Source organism: Oryzias latipes, chromosome 17 (assembly GCF_002234675.1).
Source record: "Oryzias latipes chromosome 17, ASM223467v1".
NCBI lineage: Eukaryota > Metazoa > Chordata > Actinopteri > Beloniformes > Adrianichthyidae > Oryzias > Oryzias latipes.
In genome coordinates this window covers 29,949,979-29,966,789 of record NC_019875.2, presented here as the reverse complement: position 1 = coordinate 29,966,789, position 16,811 = coordinate 29,949,979, and the positions used below count along the sequence as shown (strand labels likewise).

General features: G+C 39.6%; 1 protein-coding gene and 1 long non-coding RNA gene across 2 annotated transcripts; both read left to right on the top strand.

Moving 5' to 3' along the window:
- Positions 1-1,162: 1,162 nt before the first annotated feature.
- LOC110016933 lies at positions 1,163-3,794 on the top strand. The gene is made up of 2 exons (XR_002292251.2): positions 1,163-1,930; positions 3,481-3,794. It is a non-coding gene; the product is annotated as an uncharacterized LOC110016933 (long non-coding RNA).
- Positions 3,795-4,022: 228 nt separating this feature from the next.
- LOC105357957 lies at positions 4,023-14,239 on the top strand. Its single transcript, XM_023965139.1, has 2 exons — positions 4,023-11,653; positions 13,220-14,239. The coding sequence occupies exon 1, from the start codon at positions 4,505-4,507 to the stop codon at positions 11,648-11,650; it is 7,146 nt and encodes a 2,381-aa protein (XP_023820907.1). The 5' UTR covers positions 4,023-4,504; the 3' UTR covers positions 11,651-11,653; positions 13,220-14,239.
- The last annotated feature ends 2,572 nt before the right edge of the window (positions 14,240-16,811 follow it).

The following is a 16,811-nucleotide window of genomic DNA, read 5'->3' as shown; positions in this document are numbered from 1 at the left end:
GTGCACGCCTTTCAAAATCTACAACTTCTAATTCCAACATTTTGTCCACAGTAGCTTGCCATTGATGCCCAAGAAGTTTCAAGAAGATCGCTAAAAATCCCTAGGACGAGGTTTCGTTTGTATCTGGTACTAAAGGTGCTTTCTTTTGAAAATTCAAGATGGCCGCCTCTTCCCAAGGTTAAAGGTCAACGAAACTTCTTTGGTTATTGTAGAATGAAGCTGGCGGCATGTGTGTGCAATTTCATGAAAATCGCTCAAACATAAGTGTTGTTTTCCCATATTGTCAAAAAACATAAAAATGATAATTTCTCTGAGTTTGCCACAAAATGGCCGCCAAGCCGTAGGTCGTGTGGCCATCCCATAATGATTTTAAAACTCCTTTGGGATATCTCCAACAAGCGTGTTTTGGTTTTGTAACAGTTTTTTGATATTTTAGCCCCATAAGTTATCTTCGGCCCATTCATTTTTATTTTTACGGGAACGCTCGCCGTGATGTCATCGTTGTGGGGGGGTGACGTTATCTTTGCCGATTTATCCTTGGTGCGTGCCAATTTTGGTGACTTTTCAGGTATGTGGCGGAGGTCAAATTTGATCTCAAAGTGAGCTCAAATTTGAAACGAAGCAGAAACAATAAGAAGTTTTTGTGGTCAGTTGGCCTATGTATTTCATTGCGGCTTGTCTTTTACTATAGGCTGGGCATGTCTTTTGGGCTTTATACCCTTCCTTTGAGGGCTTTTTGGGGCTTTTTTGTGTTTTTGTCGTCATGTTTGCGATTACAATTTAGACGTTTTTGCCGTGATGTTGTGCGTGTGTGTGTATTTTGTTGCGTTACACAATTGTCATGTCGTTGTGCTTTGGGCGACGTTTGACCTGATTTTTTTTTTGACGTTTTGAACCTTTTTGAGTGTTCGGCCCTCGTAGCAGTTTGTGACTGCTGCTGCGGGCCATAATTAAACAATAAAAGCAACAAAAACAATAAAAGAATATAATTAATAGAATTAACAAGCTGACCCTCTAAATCTGCTCACTGGAGTTAAAAGCCTGAGTAAAAAGATTATTATTTTTTATAAGTGTTTTAAAAATTACTGACGGTTCTGGTAGACCTCGCAGAAAAGGGGAGAACATTATAGTGGTTCTGTTGAAATTCTGTTTTTTCCTAAACATTTATAAAACTTACCAGTTTTTCAGAAAAACATTGAACAATAGTTTTTCTGAACACAAAAAGCTCTTACTTCCTCTGCTGAATTAAAGCCCTTGTCCCCTGGAGTGTTATTACTATTGGTTTCTTACATTTTTGCACAAGTAAGCACAGACATGTTCTTGAATGTATTGGCTACTGCCTCTGCTAAATTACAGCCCTTATCCCCTGGAGTGTTATTACTGTTGCCCTAATAAGCACAGACATGCTCTTGAATGTATTGGCTAAAAAATTACTTGCATTCATGCACAGCATCCGCAGGTACATTCTTACTGTTCTTAAACTTCTAAGGGAGGGTTCAAAAGTCTTAACTGTCCCATACAAATAACTGGATTCAGATTCTTCTTTTCCGGTATGTAAAACCATTTATCATCATACACTGCATGATACATTGAATGGGCGCACTCAGGGGCTTAGAGAATTCTGTCAAGAATGCTCCTGTGCAACAAGACAAGTCATGAAACTGCCAAGCTGCTAACTATTCCACTGTGCTTTTGCCAGAGACTGATTGAGTGTTTAAGTCATACCCAATGAACCACATCAACTGATTCTTGGAGCCATGAATGTTGAGCAATATGAACTGAGAGCAGGTCAAGAGATGCTGAAGAGAAACCACATGACGCCAGAGGAGGGTCCACCTACCTAACCCGATCCTTAAAAAGCCAGAGCCTCACTTGAAGTTCAGACACTGAGGCAAGAGGTCGTTTTCGTCACGTGCACTTACAGATGAAGGTAAAGTAATTTGAATGTACTTGTCACACAAAAAGAATGTAGTGATATTTCTATGGTTGTTAATGCAGGTGTGGTATAAAGTGTATTCTATTGTGTTATTGTAACAAAAGCCTATTCAACACCAGTAATTCTATTTATTTTATTATTTTTTTTGCATTCTTGCATAAATGTAAGATTTACCAATTCATTTATAAGATGATTTTTTTAACAAAGGCATATCTTGATAAAGGAAAAGCTGTTTCTTAGGTTTAGAATCTTTTAGTGAAAAGGAAGCTTAACAAGTAAATACGTTATTTTCATTTGAAATAAATAAAGAAATCTTTTGTCTAAGCTACGGTCAGATACACAACTACCACTGTATGATGGGGAGGCATGGGCAGAATCTTGAACATTAGTTGCTGCCACCGCCCAAGTTCTCTAAAATCGTTTGCATGGTCATGAAGGCAGACGGCGGCAGTCCAGCCTCAGTCAGTCAAGTGGGGATGATGTCATTGCAAAAGCGGGCAACAGCTGAGCGATCACAGCCGAATCTTCAGCCGCAGCAGCTTTGACTGGTCAATGTTTAAATGTCTGCGGACTGCAGTCGCCCAGTAGCCCGGGGCACTGTTCCCTGTGCACTGCTCGCACATTTTCAATACACAAGAAAATATGTGCAGCGCCCAAATAGAGGTACATACTACTCGCACACACAATAGTGCTATTTACGTAAAAAACTATATTATAAACACACCTTCATTAGAGATGTGGCATTCATGAACGAACTGAACAGATTAGGGCTTATTAAATATGGGCTATATAAATAAAATTGAATTGCATGCACAGACACATTACAAATTAGTGGTAACATTCCTGCCACCAGATTAACATCACACTACCGTCAAATGTGCAGTGGCTGACTGATGTCAACAAATTTATGGATAGTTTCTTTTTAAACTTAAAAAAAAACACTGCACTGTTTTAAAGTCAAGAGATGTGCTATTGTTTTCACTTTGTTTTGTGTCATAAATAATAAGGTCATAAAGATTTAATTTAAAAATACCAAATCTATCCATAAACATGAGTGTGTGATCCTGCAACAGAAAGGCAAGCTGTCCATGATGTACCCGCCCTCACACCACAGTAGCTGTAACCTTGAACTGGATAAAGCAGGTTAGGAAAATGGATGGATGGAGACGAAAGAAAACGTTTTTTTAACAGTAAAACATAAAGAAGATTACTCAAGCTTTTTTTAATGTGAGTTACTGTTTCAAAAGTTCACCTTCATTCTAATGGAAGACAAGATGCTGTTGAGATTTTTAATATTGATTGTATAAAGCCAGTTGGAATTAATATAAATAAATAAAAACACATTCAACTCCATTTTGATCTAGTTTAGTTAAGACAGCCTTACATTACCAACTTTAAGTACAACTGAAAAGGACACGCGGTCATACTAAAAATAATTAACGGTAATAGTTTTAAAATAAATATACAGAAGATAAGTAGTAATAGATTTTACGTTACCATTAACTGTATTCTATATTGAAAATTGTAATTGCCTTTTTTTTCAGGAAAGCTCAAATTTCAACCTTGCGACTGAAAAACTCAGTAAAAATGGGAAATGTACCATCAGAATGTCACATGGGAGACAGCCTGAGATGCCGCATTTGTAACAAAGTTCTCCCTCCATGCACATCCTTTGATCATTTAGGCAAAGATACGGTTCGTGGACAGTACGTCTATATTTTCAATGGAGGAGAATACTACAGACCAGTTGGCTATGATAATATGTACAAGTGCAACTACTGCTTTAACAAGGAAATCAATGACCAAGAAAACCTAAGGAGAGAAGAGGAGAGAAGAAGAGAGGAAGAGCAGCGGAGAAGAGAAGAGGAGAGAAAAAGAGAGGAAGAGCGGCAGAGAAGAGAAGAGGAGAAAAAAAGAGAGGAAGAGCGACAGAGAAGAGAAGAAGAGAGAAAGAGAGAGGAAGAGCGGCAGAGAAGAGAAGAGGAGAGAAAAAGAGAGGAAGAGCGGCAGAGAAGAGAAGAGGAGAAAAAAAGAGAGGAAGAGCGACAGAGAAGAGAAGAGGAGAGAAGAAGAGAGGAAGAGCAGCGGAGAAGAGAAGAGGAGAGAAAAAGAGAGGAAGAGCGACAGAGAAGAGAAGAGGAGAGAAAAAGAGAGGAAGAGCGGCAGAGAAGAGAAGAAGAGCTAAATCAAAGACTGGAAGAATCACAGCACCAAGCTAAGGAACAGTATGAACAACATCTGAGAACCAACTTATCAGAACAGGAATCCAAAAGAAAAGTTCTGAAAGGACATTTGGATGAATTTGAGTCAGACGGTGACAGTGATGACCTTTTAGAGATTCTCTCACTGAAATGTGGATTTGAGGTTGCAGATCTCAGTCTGGATGAACTTTCCTCTGATCAGCTGGGAAAAGTTGTGTCAGCTTTGGACAAACTCCTCTTTGAGGAATGGGTTCATGCTCTTCCATCCCTCACCACACTGAAGCACACCCAAGTCTACATCACAGAACTATGTGTGCTGTCTGTGGAAAAACTAGAGGAAGAGTCCTCACAAAGGCTTTGTGACCACATGCAGTTCCTCATAGGATCTATCAGCAAATCAGCAGGCAGTGCAGCTGACAGTTTCCTGTTGACCCAAGCTCTGTATCTAACCATGATGCACTTCTACAGTGACAGCAACAGCTCGGACACAGATGCAGTCCTCATAGCCAAACAATGGGCGGAAGATGAGCTCTCGACTGATCTTCTTTTCCCTGCAGAATTCCTGAGCATCCTCTTATCATCAATGCAGAATGCTGTTGAAAGAGAGTCTGTGTTCATTTTAAAGATGGAAATCAAATGCCTGAAGCTGCTGTTGTCCACGCTCACTGATCTACACACCAAGGAAACACACTCAGAGTCCACTGAAATGATCTTAAGACTTGTGCAAGAAAACCAGTGGACTCCAATGGAAGCACTAAATCTGCTTAAAGGACTGTCACAGAAATGTGCAGAGGAAGCTTCAATAACTAAATTACTGATACTGGTCAAAGTGTATGATGTATCCCCAGACTGGAGAGATGACTATGGACGGACCTTCACTGAAGCTATTGACTTTGCTGCAAACATCTCTGAAGATTTCCCCAAAATTCTCAGAAAAAGTGATGAAAAAAATCTCCTTAAAGCCCTTGCAGAGTTAAAATCGTCTCAAAATCTAGATGATTCCTTGATTGAAATGATAAAAAACATTACAATTGGTGTCTTAGTCTACTCTGAACAGCCACAAAAACAGTCAACATGCATGAGAGATTCAATAAAAAGTGGATCTTTGAGCACAGATGACCTACAGAGCTGTCTATCTCTGCTGTGCAAAGCAGTTTTTGACTCAAAAGGCTGGTGGCCTTCAGTGAAGCACATGTTACAATGGTGTGCCATGCTGCTGAAGGAGAACACCCAAGTACCACAACTGGTTGGTACTGAAGAAGACCCATGCGTGTTAGCTATGTATGCAGCTATACAAGTCTGCAAAGGAAACAAACTGGACATTGTTCTGAACTCTGATATTGAATCAGATCAGCAGATGAAAGAGTGGTCTGGCTTTTATAACTCCCTTGGAATCTCCTTTAACACAAACAAGACAACAGGAACTTCATTTAAGGATGTTTACGAAGCTGACATTGTGTACGGCACATTGAGTGACTTTGTGTCCGACTACATTCAGCATGCAAAAGAGGTTATGGAAAACCGGGTTCCTCCACTTCCTCGTGGATTTTTTATTGAAGAACAAAGTCTTGATTCTTTGGAGAATCTTGAATTTTTAAAGCTAAAAGGCAACAGTCCACTGGAGTTTGCTGCTCAAACTCTGCAAAACATCATGCAAAGATGTAAAAGTCTTGAAATGGAACCAAAAAGATGGTTTGTGAAAGCTTTGTTTCAAAACCTTAACAATAACATGAACAAAGGTTTGAACACCAAAAGTCCAATCATCATCGACATCTTGAAAAAGATTTCAGGACAGACGCTGCAGTTTAACGAGATCTTTATCCTGACAATTCTGGAGAATCTGGTTCGAGTCGTTTGTAGCGAAGCAGAAGCTGAGAAAGAAACGGCAGCACAAGCTGGCAGATGGTGTTTGGAGGCTCTGCTTAGCTGTGCAGGGCAATCCCAAGATTTAAATGAAGAAACCAAACAGATTTTGGAAATGGTTTTAAATTTCAGCAGACATGCTTGGTCACCAGTTGAATTATTAAACCTGCTTGGAGCATTAACTCAGCACCATTCCACTGAGGGCTGCACTTCCATCATGAAGATTTTACACCTGTTGGAAACATACCAGGTTTCTTCCACATGGACAGATGACAGCAATCAAACTCTTCTTGACCTTTTAGGTTCTTATAAAACTGAGAACCTTATCCAGCACTTGGACAAGAGCCTGAAAGATGAAAAAGGCAAAACCATTGACATGCTTTTTGAGGAACTGCGTCAGATGAAAGATATTGATGAGCAAACACTGACCAAGTCTTACAGTATTGTAACTCATGTCACAAACTTGATACAAAGTGGTGAAATTAAAAAGTACAAAGATATAACGCAGGCAAAAACTCTGAGTCAGAATATGGACAAAGAGAACCTTCAAGAGATCCTTGCATTCTTATGCAATGCTGTTCATCAGCAAGTAGCTGATGAAAAGTGGTGGCCCAGAGCCACTCAGATGATTAGCTGGTGCCTCTTGGCCTTGTCTGACACTGGGAAGCTCCTGGAAATGGGCACTGGGGAGGGAAAGTCTTGTGTCATTGCAATGTTTGCAGTGCTTCGTGTGTTGAGGGGAGAAAAAGTGGATGTAGTCTCCAGCTCGTCAGTGTTGTGTCAAAGAGACGCAGAAGAATGGGGTAAATTCTTTGAGCACTTTGGCATTACAGTTGACACAAACACAAACAAGACTGAGGACAGTGAAAGAAAAGAATGCTACCAGAAAGATGTGATCTATGGAACTATCGAAACCTTTGCTGCAGATCATCTTCGTCAGATATTTGAGATGAAGGATGTGAGGCCTGATCGTAAATATCAGTGCATCATCATTGATGAAGTGGACTCTCTGCTGCTTGACCAAGGGGTGCAGCTGACCTACTTGTCCAGTCCCATGGTTTGCATGCAGCACCTCAACACTGTTCTTGCCATGATCTGGGCTCATGTCCGTCAGTATGGCTATGTCTCTTCACCATATCAGTCATTTGTGCGAGGCCCTCCAGCTTCATTTTTCAAGGCCATTTATGACTCAATCGACACAAAAGAAACTGAAATAACAGACCCAATTGATATTTTACGTATTGCTGAAGAAACCAACACTGTACCCATGGGGTTTGCTGAAGAAATCTACAATAGTAAACCAGATGAACTTCGTGACAAACTGAAAACTGTGAGTAAAGAAACAGCAGTTAACTTCTTTAAAGAACTGGAAAACTATGTTCCCTATGGCTTTACTGTCTATACTTTGAATGAGAAAGGATTGCTTTCTCTTGAGAAACTCAGCCCTTATGATAAAAACTCAATTCCAGAACTAACATTTCTGGCCATGGAGGAAGGGTTTTGTTGTTCTCTTTACGACTCTGATGAAATTCTAGTTCAGCCAATAGCTGATACGATCTCCGAGAAAATTCAGTACACCCCATGCACAAACAACAAAGATGAAATCCGCATTCCTGGATTCTTGAAGAACTTGATTGGTGAAAAAATGTCCGTGTGGACTCAGAATGCATTTCTGGCTTTGCAACTAAGAGAGGGACGAGATTACGTTGTAGAAAACAATCATGTTTGTCCAGTGGATTTCAGATCCACAGGGATCGTGGAACTAAATAAGAAATGGGGAGATGGTCTCCAGCAGTTTGTTGAGATCAAACACCAAATCAAACTCAGCACAATTTCAACTGTGACAAACTACATTTCCAACGTTGCATTCTTTGAAAAGTACCAGGGGAAAATCTATGGAACGACAGGAACTCTTGGCAGTGAAAAAGACATTCTGTTTCTGAAGAACCTTTACCCAAACCTGACTGCCTGCAAAATGCCAGCATTCAACAGAAAGAAGTTATTTGAAGTCAAAGGAAAAGTGACAACCTCATCTGAAGAGTGGAAATCGGAAATAAAGCATGTGGTGATGGCTCAGGTCTCCAAAAATTCCTACAGGGATGGAAGAGCGGCTCTGATAATCTGTGAAACAATCAACAAAGCCAAAGAGATCTATGACGATCTAAAAAGCTGTGTCTCAGGTGATATCATTCTCTACTGCCGAAGCGACAATGACAGCTTGAGCAAAATAGAAAAAACACTTCTTCCTGGAGATGTTATAGTTGCCACCAACCTTGCCGGACGAGGAACAGACATAAAGGTTTCCAAAGACGTGAACAATAACGGGGGGTTATTTGTGATCCTCTCGTTCCTTTCAGACAACACAAGAGTGGAACTTCAGGCCTTTGGTCGAACGGCTCGCAAAGGCAAACCTGGATCTGCCCAGATCATCATGTCCACTGAACACCTTCAGCGAGGTTTCAAGACAGGGACCTCTCTAGAAGAAGTTAAGATTACAAGAGACACACTTGCAGAAGAAAGAATACGTTGCATGATGGATGATGTCCATGAAATGAAATTAAGGGAGGAACTTTTCTCAGACTACTGCAAAACTCTTCAAGAAGTTCACAAGATTTCAGATGAAGATGAAAAACGAGTTATGGTAGATATCATGAATGAGTTCTGGGGCATTTGGCTGCAAATTAAATCAGAAGACATTGACCAGTTGAAAAGGGAGGAACTGAAACAAAGTCTGAAGGCTGATTTGGCAGAGGCAAGAGATCAGTCTCAAAAGCAGGAATCCCCATGTTCAAGCATTTATCACTTTATAAAGTTTGGAAATGTTGCACTTGATGATAAGAAATGGGACCTTGGAGCCAGTCTCTTTCAGAAAGCCATGGACCAGGATAAAAGCTGGGCAGCAATTGCTTCTTACAATCATGCTTACTGTACTATTATGCAGAGGAAGAATAACTATCTAAAAAATGCCAGAGAAGATCTGAAGAAAGCAGAGGAGTCCTTACAGTGCCTTAGTGAGGAGTCTATGATCTGTTTGCAGTTTGTGAAGATGGGTTCTGTTGAATCAACCAAGAATGAACAAACAAGTCTGGAAAAACAATTGACAACTAGATGCAACATGTATGAAACTTGGGGTAAAAACATATCTGAGGCCATTACGAAGTTAGATGAGATCATAGAGAAGGATAAAAATGCTGTGGCCAAGAAATCTCCAGTTTTCTCATTGATTTCAAGTGCTGATGAAGAACTCCAAGTTGAAGCTTACAGCCTCTACAAAGGTGGTCTGCAGTATGCATTTGCTGTTGAACAAGAGCCCTCCATTTGGGAAGCTATTTTGGTGTTTTTTCTTGGAGTCTTACAGATTGTTGCTGGAGTTCTGCTTGCTGTCTTCACTTGTGGAGCACTAGCTCAAGTTGGCTTTGGACTCATTTCTGAAGGAGTGTCAGACTGCATCTATGGCATCGAGGCCCTAGTGACAGGAGAGTTCAGCTGGAAAGACTGGGCTATACAGAAAGCCATTTCCGTCGGTGTGTCACTCATTACATTCGGAGTTGGAAAGTTGGTTTCTAAAGGCTTAAAAGCTTGCAAAATGGCATTGAAACACTTAGGCAAAAAACTGAAGGCACTTCCAAAGCTAATCTCCAAACATGCTAAAGACAGTATGAGTGCTGTCACAAAGACAAACCTAAAAAATGCAGTAAAAGAGGCCAGTAAAAAAATAGGGAAAGAAATATTTTTCCAAGGGCTTGGAAAGGCAGAGGAAGAAATAATGAAACAGATATTAAAAAGTATAAAAAATGATCTGACCAAGACAATCACAAATGGGGTTGAATCCAACTTAGAGAAAGACCCACTGAGTTCTTTAGTAGATTCTACCATTGTCCTACACCTGGTAGATAAGGAACAACTTAAAGAGCTCCTCAATGATGAAAAGAGAAAAGCTAATCTCCTTGAAGTTTTCAAGAAGTTAAGCAAAACTGCACTGCAGCCATTCTATGCAGACCTTAGTTGGCAGAACAAGCTCAACTCATCCATTATCAAAGTGATAGACAGAGCTAAAGAAGAGGCCAAAGGAAAAGTCAAAGTATTTTTTCAAGTCATTCAAGTTGCACATCTTTCGATACTAGCAGCTGATGCTGTTGCGGCAGTATCAACTATCTCCACAAAATTCTTCTCAAATCTTCAAAAGGAGCTAGAATCATTCAAACAAAATACAAATATTACAGAAAAAGTGAAAGAAAATGAGCTTTCAGCTTCAGACTCAGAGATTTTGAAATCACTCAAGCAAGATATAGCCAATGCTATTTCTGAATTACTGGCTGATGCTATGGTGGAGGTTTTTAACCAGAAGTTCTCCAGTCACATTGTTTCTAAAGTACAAGATAAGGTGAATGGGGCCCTTGGAGAATACATTAAAAAAGGCTTCAAGAGAGCAGAAGACAAGCTTAAAGCTGCACGCAGTTCAACTGCAGACATGACTGTTAATCCAGATTCTCATCTCTCAAGGTCTTATGCAGAGAAGATCAAAAGCCCTGGCAGTGGGGGGACCATCCTTGATGTGAGAGTTCTGTCAGAGGCTACAGGAACTAAAGTTGTCATCCTAACTGAGAATAAACATGGAAGTCTTACTAAAATGCAGGAAGTAAACCCACGCAGCAAAACCTCTGATCAGACAGTAACACTGATCTACAGACCAAAGAGTGACAAACATCCTGATGGTCATTTTGACACTTACATTGATAACAAGATAGTGATCACCAACAGCAATGGAAAGAGCAGCCTGTTTTTGGCTTTGGCAAGAGCCAGAAAACCAACAGCCAATGAAGTAGAGATCTCACAAGAAGCTGATTACTTACGATCTGCGGAGGCCAAGACTTTACTTCAACGTCCCAGTCAGTGGGGATCTTTCATCAAGCACAAGCAGTGGGTTGAAAGACTCAGAGGTAGTGACTGGTACATCCCAGAGGGAAGTAGACCAAAACAGATCATGAATAAAATCCAGACAAGTCTTAATACACAAGTTGGAGAAATAAATTACTACATAAAATGGCAAAAACACTACCCTCAAAATCCAAAAATGACACAAATCTTTAACACAGATCACCAACCTCCACCCAATAGTATCCTGGAAGCTAGTCAAGTTAACCAGAACAGCAGACTGGCCAAGGCCATGCTTGAGGTAGGACCAAAACCCTCAACCTTTGACAGTGTGGATGTAAATGCTGATGTGGAGAAACATCATGGCCTACAACTTCAGAACGCTGGTGCACTTCAAGGAAAAAATCAGAACTTTCCAGCAGGAACATCTGAAAAATTCACAACATTACTCACCACTGCCATCAGCAGGGATGATGTTGAGAGCACCTTCAAACTGATGGTCATTGGTGCAGCAGTGGACTATGGTCATGTCAGCGGTGGCAGCAACTTCAAGAGTTCTCAGAACCTGAAGAAGAGTAAAACCAGGCTTTCTAGCTTTGAAAAGAGAGTTCAAGAAAACAGCAGAGATATGGTGGAGAAGTGGTTTGGCCTGCTTCAAGGTAAAGATGCCATGACCCAAGAACAGCTTAACACCATCACTGCTTGGATCAAAGATGAGGGATACAAGAACAAGAATGATCCTCAGAGGAGCCAGTTGTTCAGTTCTCTACAGTAAAAGGTAAGATTGTATTTTATCTTCAAGTCAGATCTGCACAATACATCGCAAAATTATCGTTATCGTGATTTCTAACTGTGCAATATTTATATTGCAAAAGTCTGCTGAACATGTCTATGAAGACTGTCATTCATCCAGGTTGGTTCCATTGTAGTAGGTTTAGGGGATGTCATCTGGACTTGGTTTTAAAGTTAGAAGACGTTTCAACTCTTATCCAAGAGGCTTTGTCAATTCTGAATTAGCTGGTCAAAGAGCTGGTATATATGCGCTCATGGGGGAGGAGTCGGACCTGAAACTGGATGGTTTTGTCCACTTAGCCTGCATGGTTTCGGGTCGTTAAGAGTCCTTTGTCCTCAGCTGGGGGTTGGGGAGCCAGTGACTCCCTCCCCAAACTGGTCCTCTCTTTCAGCTGTTAACGACCCAGGTGGAACTGGTTTGGTTTGTTTAGGTTTCAAAACACTGCCGTAGATGGATGGAAGAATAAACCTGAGACCACCATTCTTATTAAGAGAAGGTTTATCCTTCTTGACAAAGATGCCTTCTTTCACTCGTCGTTAAAATCATCCTTTCTCTCTGGCTAGAATTTGGACTTCACTGTCCTCGAACGAGTGGTTCGTGGCCTTCAGGTGGAGGTTTCTGCAGACTCAGGTCCACTTGGGTTGGCTCTGCGATGTTGGTAAAGCCGCTTGTGTAGAGGTTGTTTGGTTTCTCCTATATACTGTTTGTTGCAGTTCTCTTTGCAGTGGATAGAGTACACAACATTACTCTGTTTGTAGCTGGGAATTTTGTCCTTTGGATGAACCAGTTTTTGTCTGAGAGTATTAACTGGTTTGAGATGAACTGGGATGTTATGTTGTCTGAAAATCCTTTTAAGTTTTTCAGACAGGCCTGAGATATACGGAATTGAAATACTGTTCCATTTCGGCTCTATACCAGATCTTCGACCAGCTAATTCAGAATTGACAAAGCCTCTTGGATAAGAGTTGAAACGTCTTCTTACTTTAAAACCAAGTCCAGATGACATCCCCTAAACCTACTACAAAGTCTGCTGAAATCGTGATAAATGGTAATCCTTTAGTGTGCTAAAACAATCTTATCAAAGCGAATCAAATAAATCCCTTTTTGCTTTTGACCAATCAGATTGAGCTTTTATGTTAGATGTTGGCCTCCTCTGTAGACGAGGGTCATTTGAAGTATAGTTTAAGGTATTTTAACTCTTAATTGAAATTAAACTGTTGCAGTGAAATGGAAATGTGTTTGGATGTTTTGCTATTTGTTTATTTATTATGATTCTTTTTTTTTTCTTTCCTTTTTTTATTGAGATTCTTAATCTCAATGGGACATTTCCTGGGTAAATGAAGGTTAAATAAAATAAAAATAATTTCAAGTTATATCGTCATCGCAATATTGATCACTAATTTCGCAAATCATGAGTTTTACTCATATCATGCAACCCTACTTCAAGTCTAGAAAAACAAAAATTTTTGTTACTTACATTGAATGAGAATAAAACTTTTCGTTAAATAAAAAGTAATTCCATGATAAAGTGGTCTTGTGTTTACTTTACAGTGAGAACATCAGAGAGTGTCTTCATTGAAAGAGAAGAATGGGAGCAGAGATTTTCTACAAAGAACTTCTCTGGATCAGCATTTGAATCATTTCTTTCTGTCTGAGTAAATTAGACTAAATCTTGCTTTTAGTGTTGGATTTTTTGTAATCTGTTTTTTTCTGTTTTGTGTAAAACATTTAAGATATCAGAACTTCAATTGTTGTATTTGAGTAACTATCAACACAATATTAATTTCTTTAAGGAATGAAAATGTGCAATTGGAAGACTTTATTAAAAAAATATCATGTTATTTTTTTTATCCCTGCTATTTGATTAACAATAAGATATGATGATTAAATATCCTATCAAAATTCATTCTCTTTGATAATGATATTTGTTTGAATTAAAAAAAATACTTAAGACTTAAAATAAAATTCAGTTTCTCTTACTGTTAAGTTTTAAAGTGACCAAAACATTTTTATTGTGTAATTATGATTGTGCATTTTGTCTTTGTAAGCCGGTTTGCATTTAAAGGATGATCAGATAATTTCATAGTTTTGATAGTTAAAATTGTTTTAGTTCTTTTCTCTCTGAAATTTCTTATTTTGTCTTTTTCTTCATCAATTTTTCAGGTATATTATTTTATGTTGTGTTTAGAGGGTGTTCTCATTCATCTGTCAGAAAAGTAACAATAGGATTTTCTCTTGTTTTATTACTTTAAGTACTTGTTTTTGTGTAGTTGTAGATTACTTTCTTGGGTTATGTTCTTTGGGGATTTTTCTCAATTTGGTCTTTCTTGAGTTTTATTGGGGAAATGTTTAAGCATTTTTATTTTCAACATGACAGCATTTAGTATAAAACATACTGTAATAGTAAAACAAGAAAACTTCAAATAGAAAATTTAGGTATTGCTTTTAATCCTTTGGGGTTCATGAAAATGAAAACATGCAATGTTTTCTACAAACTGTTCTATAGTTGCCATTCAGTACATGTATTTTACGTGGGAAGGTTGATGGGAAAATAAATGTGACTTAATCACATGCAGTTGTCTGTGTTTTTTTTTAATCAAGAACATGATAAAAACTCTTTATGGCTTCTTTTAATGCATTTTAAGTTTGTCTCTTTAGTCACTTTAACCCTCGTGCTATCTTAGATGACCCCACCCTTCCATTGACGTGTTCTCCCCACCATGACAAAGGTGGATAAAGGTGGAAAGATTTCATGTAATCCATGGACACCAGTGAAGATCACAAATCATTGAAGAAAAAAGGTTCAGAGCACTGTCTAGTGGGTCTAGATGACCCAACTCCCAACGTTAAAGTGCCTAGGATAGTACAAGGGTTACAATTCCATGCGATTCATAGATAGATAGATAAATAACTTTATTTATCTCACGATGGGGAAATTGTTATCGGCGGTAGCAAAAAAAACATCCAAGAAATATAGCAGCAAAAGTGACATTCACTAAAAAATAAGGTGACCTTCAGTGAATCTACAGACACAATATTATAAACAAAACAGAAAACACCTGCAACCTGTGAAATAATGTTTACGGCAAGTAACTTAAATTTAAACAAAAATAAATTTGTAAAAAAAATATACACCAAAAGAAACAACCGTTAAGGAACAACACCAACTGAAAACAACAACTGCAACAATAAGTAAACAAATAAATGAGTGATTGAAAAACCCCTTTGGGTTTGTGGAGTGTCACTGTTACACGGTGTTGTACAGTCTGGTGGCTGTGGGGAGGAAGGACCTGCGGTGGCGCTCCTTGCACTGAAGGTGCAACAGTGTCGTGCTGAGAGAGCATATAACAGACAAAAACTACAGAAAAATAGCCAGCCAAGATTTTCCAGTGCACCTACTTTTCCCAGAAAGTTAACATCACAGAACGGAACTATGAGGTGGGGGACCAGGCGCTGCTGGCCAAGAAGGAGGTGTTCGCTGAATAGAGACATTGGCTTGAAGGGTCGGCTCAGCTTTTCCTGGTTCTCACTGACCTCAAGAACCAGGAGTATATAAAGTCCGCCAAACTGTTGAAGTCACTGCAGGCATGTTGGTTCCTGTTTTTTTCACACTTTCACTTCCAGATCACAAATCGCTCAGGCTCCAAGAACGGAAAGACTGTGCCCTGTCTTATTTATATGACACCTCTGCTGAAGGACCTGTTGCACCAGAACTCGTTGTACCCTCATCACTGATATAATGACGAAGTCGTCTGAACTCAATGCCACTGAGGCTCCACCGCTGGCCTACCCGGGTGATAGGGTGTACGTCCCCTTACCGACAGCTCCCAGCCGGCCTCCTGCATCCACTGCCCATACCTCGACGTCCCTGGTTGCGCATCACAGTGTATTTCATCACAGATCCACCCCATTGATGAGTTGTTCCACTATTCAGTGGAAAAGCTCATCAATCATGTGTTCCGGCACTATTGTCTTCCGGAGGACATTGTGTTGGACGGTGGCCCCCAGCGTGAAATGTGCCAAGGTCTGGGCATCAACGTGAGTCTGACCTCCGGCTACCATCCTCAGTCCAATGGCCGATTGGAATGAACCAGGAAATGATGCTTTTCCTCCCCATCTAGAGGACTAGAGTCCGTTCCTGGTTCTTGGTTTAAGGAATGAAACAAAGAAATACTCTTATAACTAGGGCTGGGAATCACTGGGTACCTCACGATACGATACGATTTGCGATACATTGCTCTCGATAACGATACTATCACGATATGGCGACAATGTGATAATCGATATATCTCGTCTCTAACAACTCACGATTTATCAAATTTTAAGAAAGAAGAACTTGAAAAACAGTTTTTTGGAAAATATTTCTGTGAAGGTTCACAATTAGTCAATGGACAAAAATAGGGGTTTCTTGCAAGATCTTTTAATATGTTTTTTTTTTTGTAGTTTTTTTCTTTGTAAAGGAAGATAAAAAGGTACAAAAACAGAATAGTTTCAAAACTAAAGTAATTTGGGCCCAACTGAAACCATAACTAAATGAAACAAAACAAGTGGGACTAAACTGAACAGGCCTGACCAGACTTAGCCCTTAAACTGACACACTGGGGAAGCTTTATAGTCGGGGACAAACCATACTGGACACATGAGGGAGAGGAAACTGTCAGGGTTCTGACTTTTTCCTTAATAAAGAGAAGAACCACACAGGAGATGAGAACTTTTGCTAGACTTCTGCAGAAGGAGAATCGGTCTGTGACAGCGCGAACTGTCGCAGAGGAGTTCCGCCATCCTAGTGCATGGAGCCTTATTTTATTGAAAACTGAAGGTTGCAGACATGAATGTGGGTCATTTAATCAGAAACAACAAGAACATCATATTCTCGTATAATCACAACTTTTCAGGTCATTGTTTTCTTACTGACAGATAGAAATGAGACAATCATATTATGGAGATATAGTGTGCAAGCAAATGATAATTATTTAACTCTAACATCCCTCCCTTTTTATCATTTCAAACATGTCATAAGTAAACACCATAAGGGGAAGGTACAAACGTGAAACATGGTTTTTAATCATAAGAACAGGGCATCACAACATCATTTCACCACTTGCTTTTGCACTTTCAGTGTGAGAGATTCATACGATGCCTC

Bases quoted from the DNA above. Each gene is read 5' to 3' on its own strand.
- LOC105357957 (XM_023965139.1), top strand. From the start codon at position 4,505: ATGCAGTTCCTCATAGGATCTATCAGCAAATCAGCAGGCAGTGCAGCT.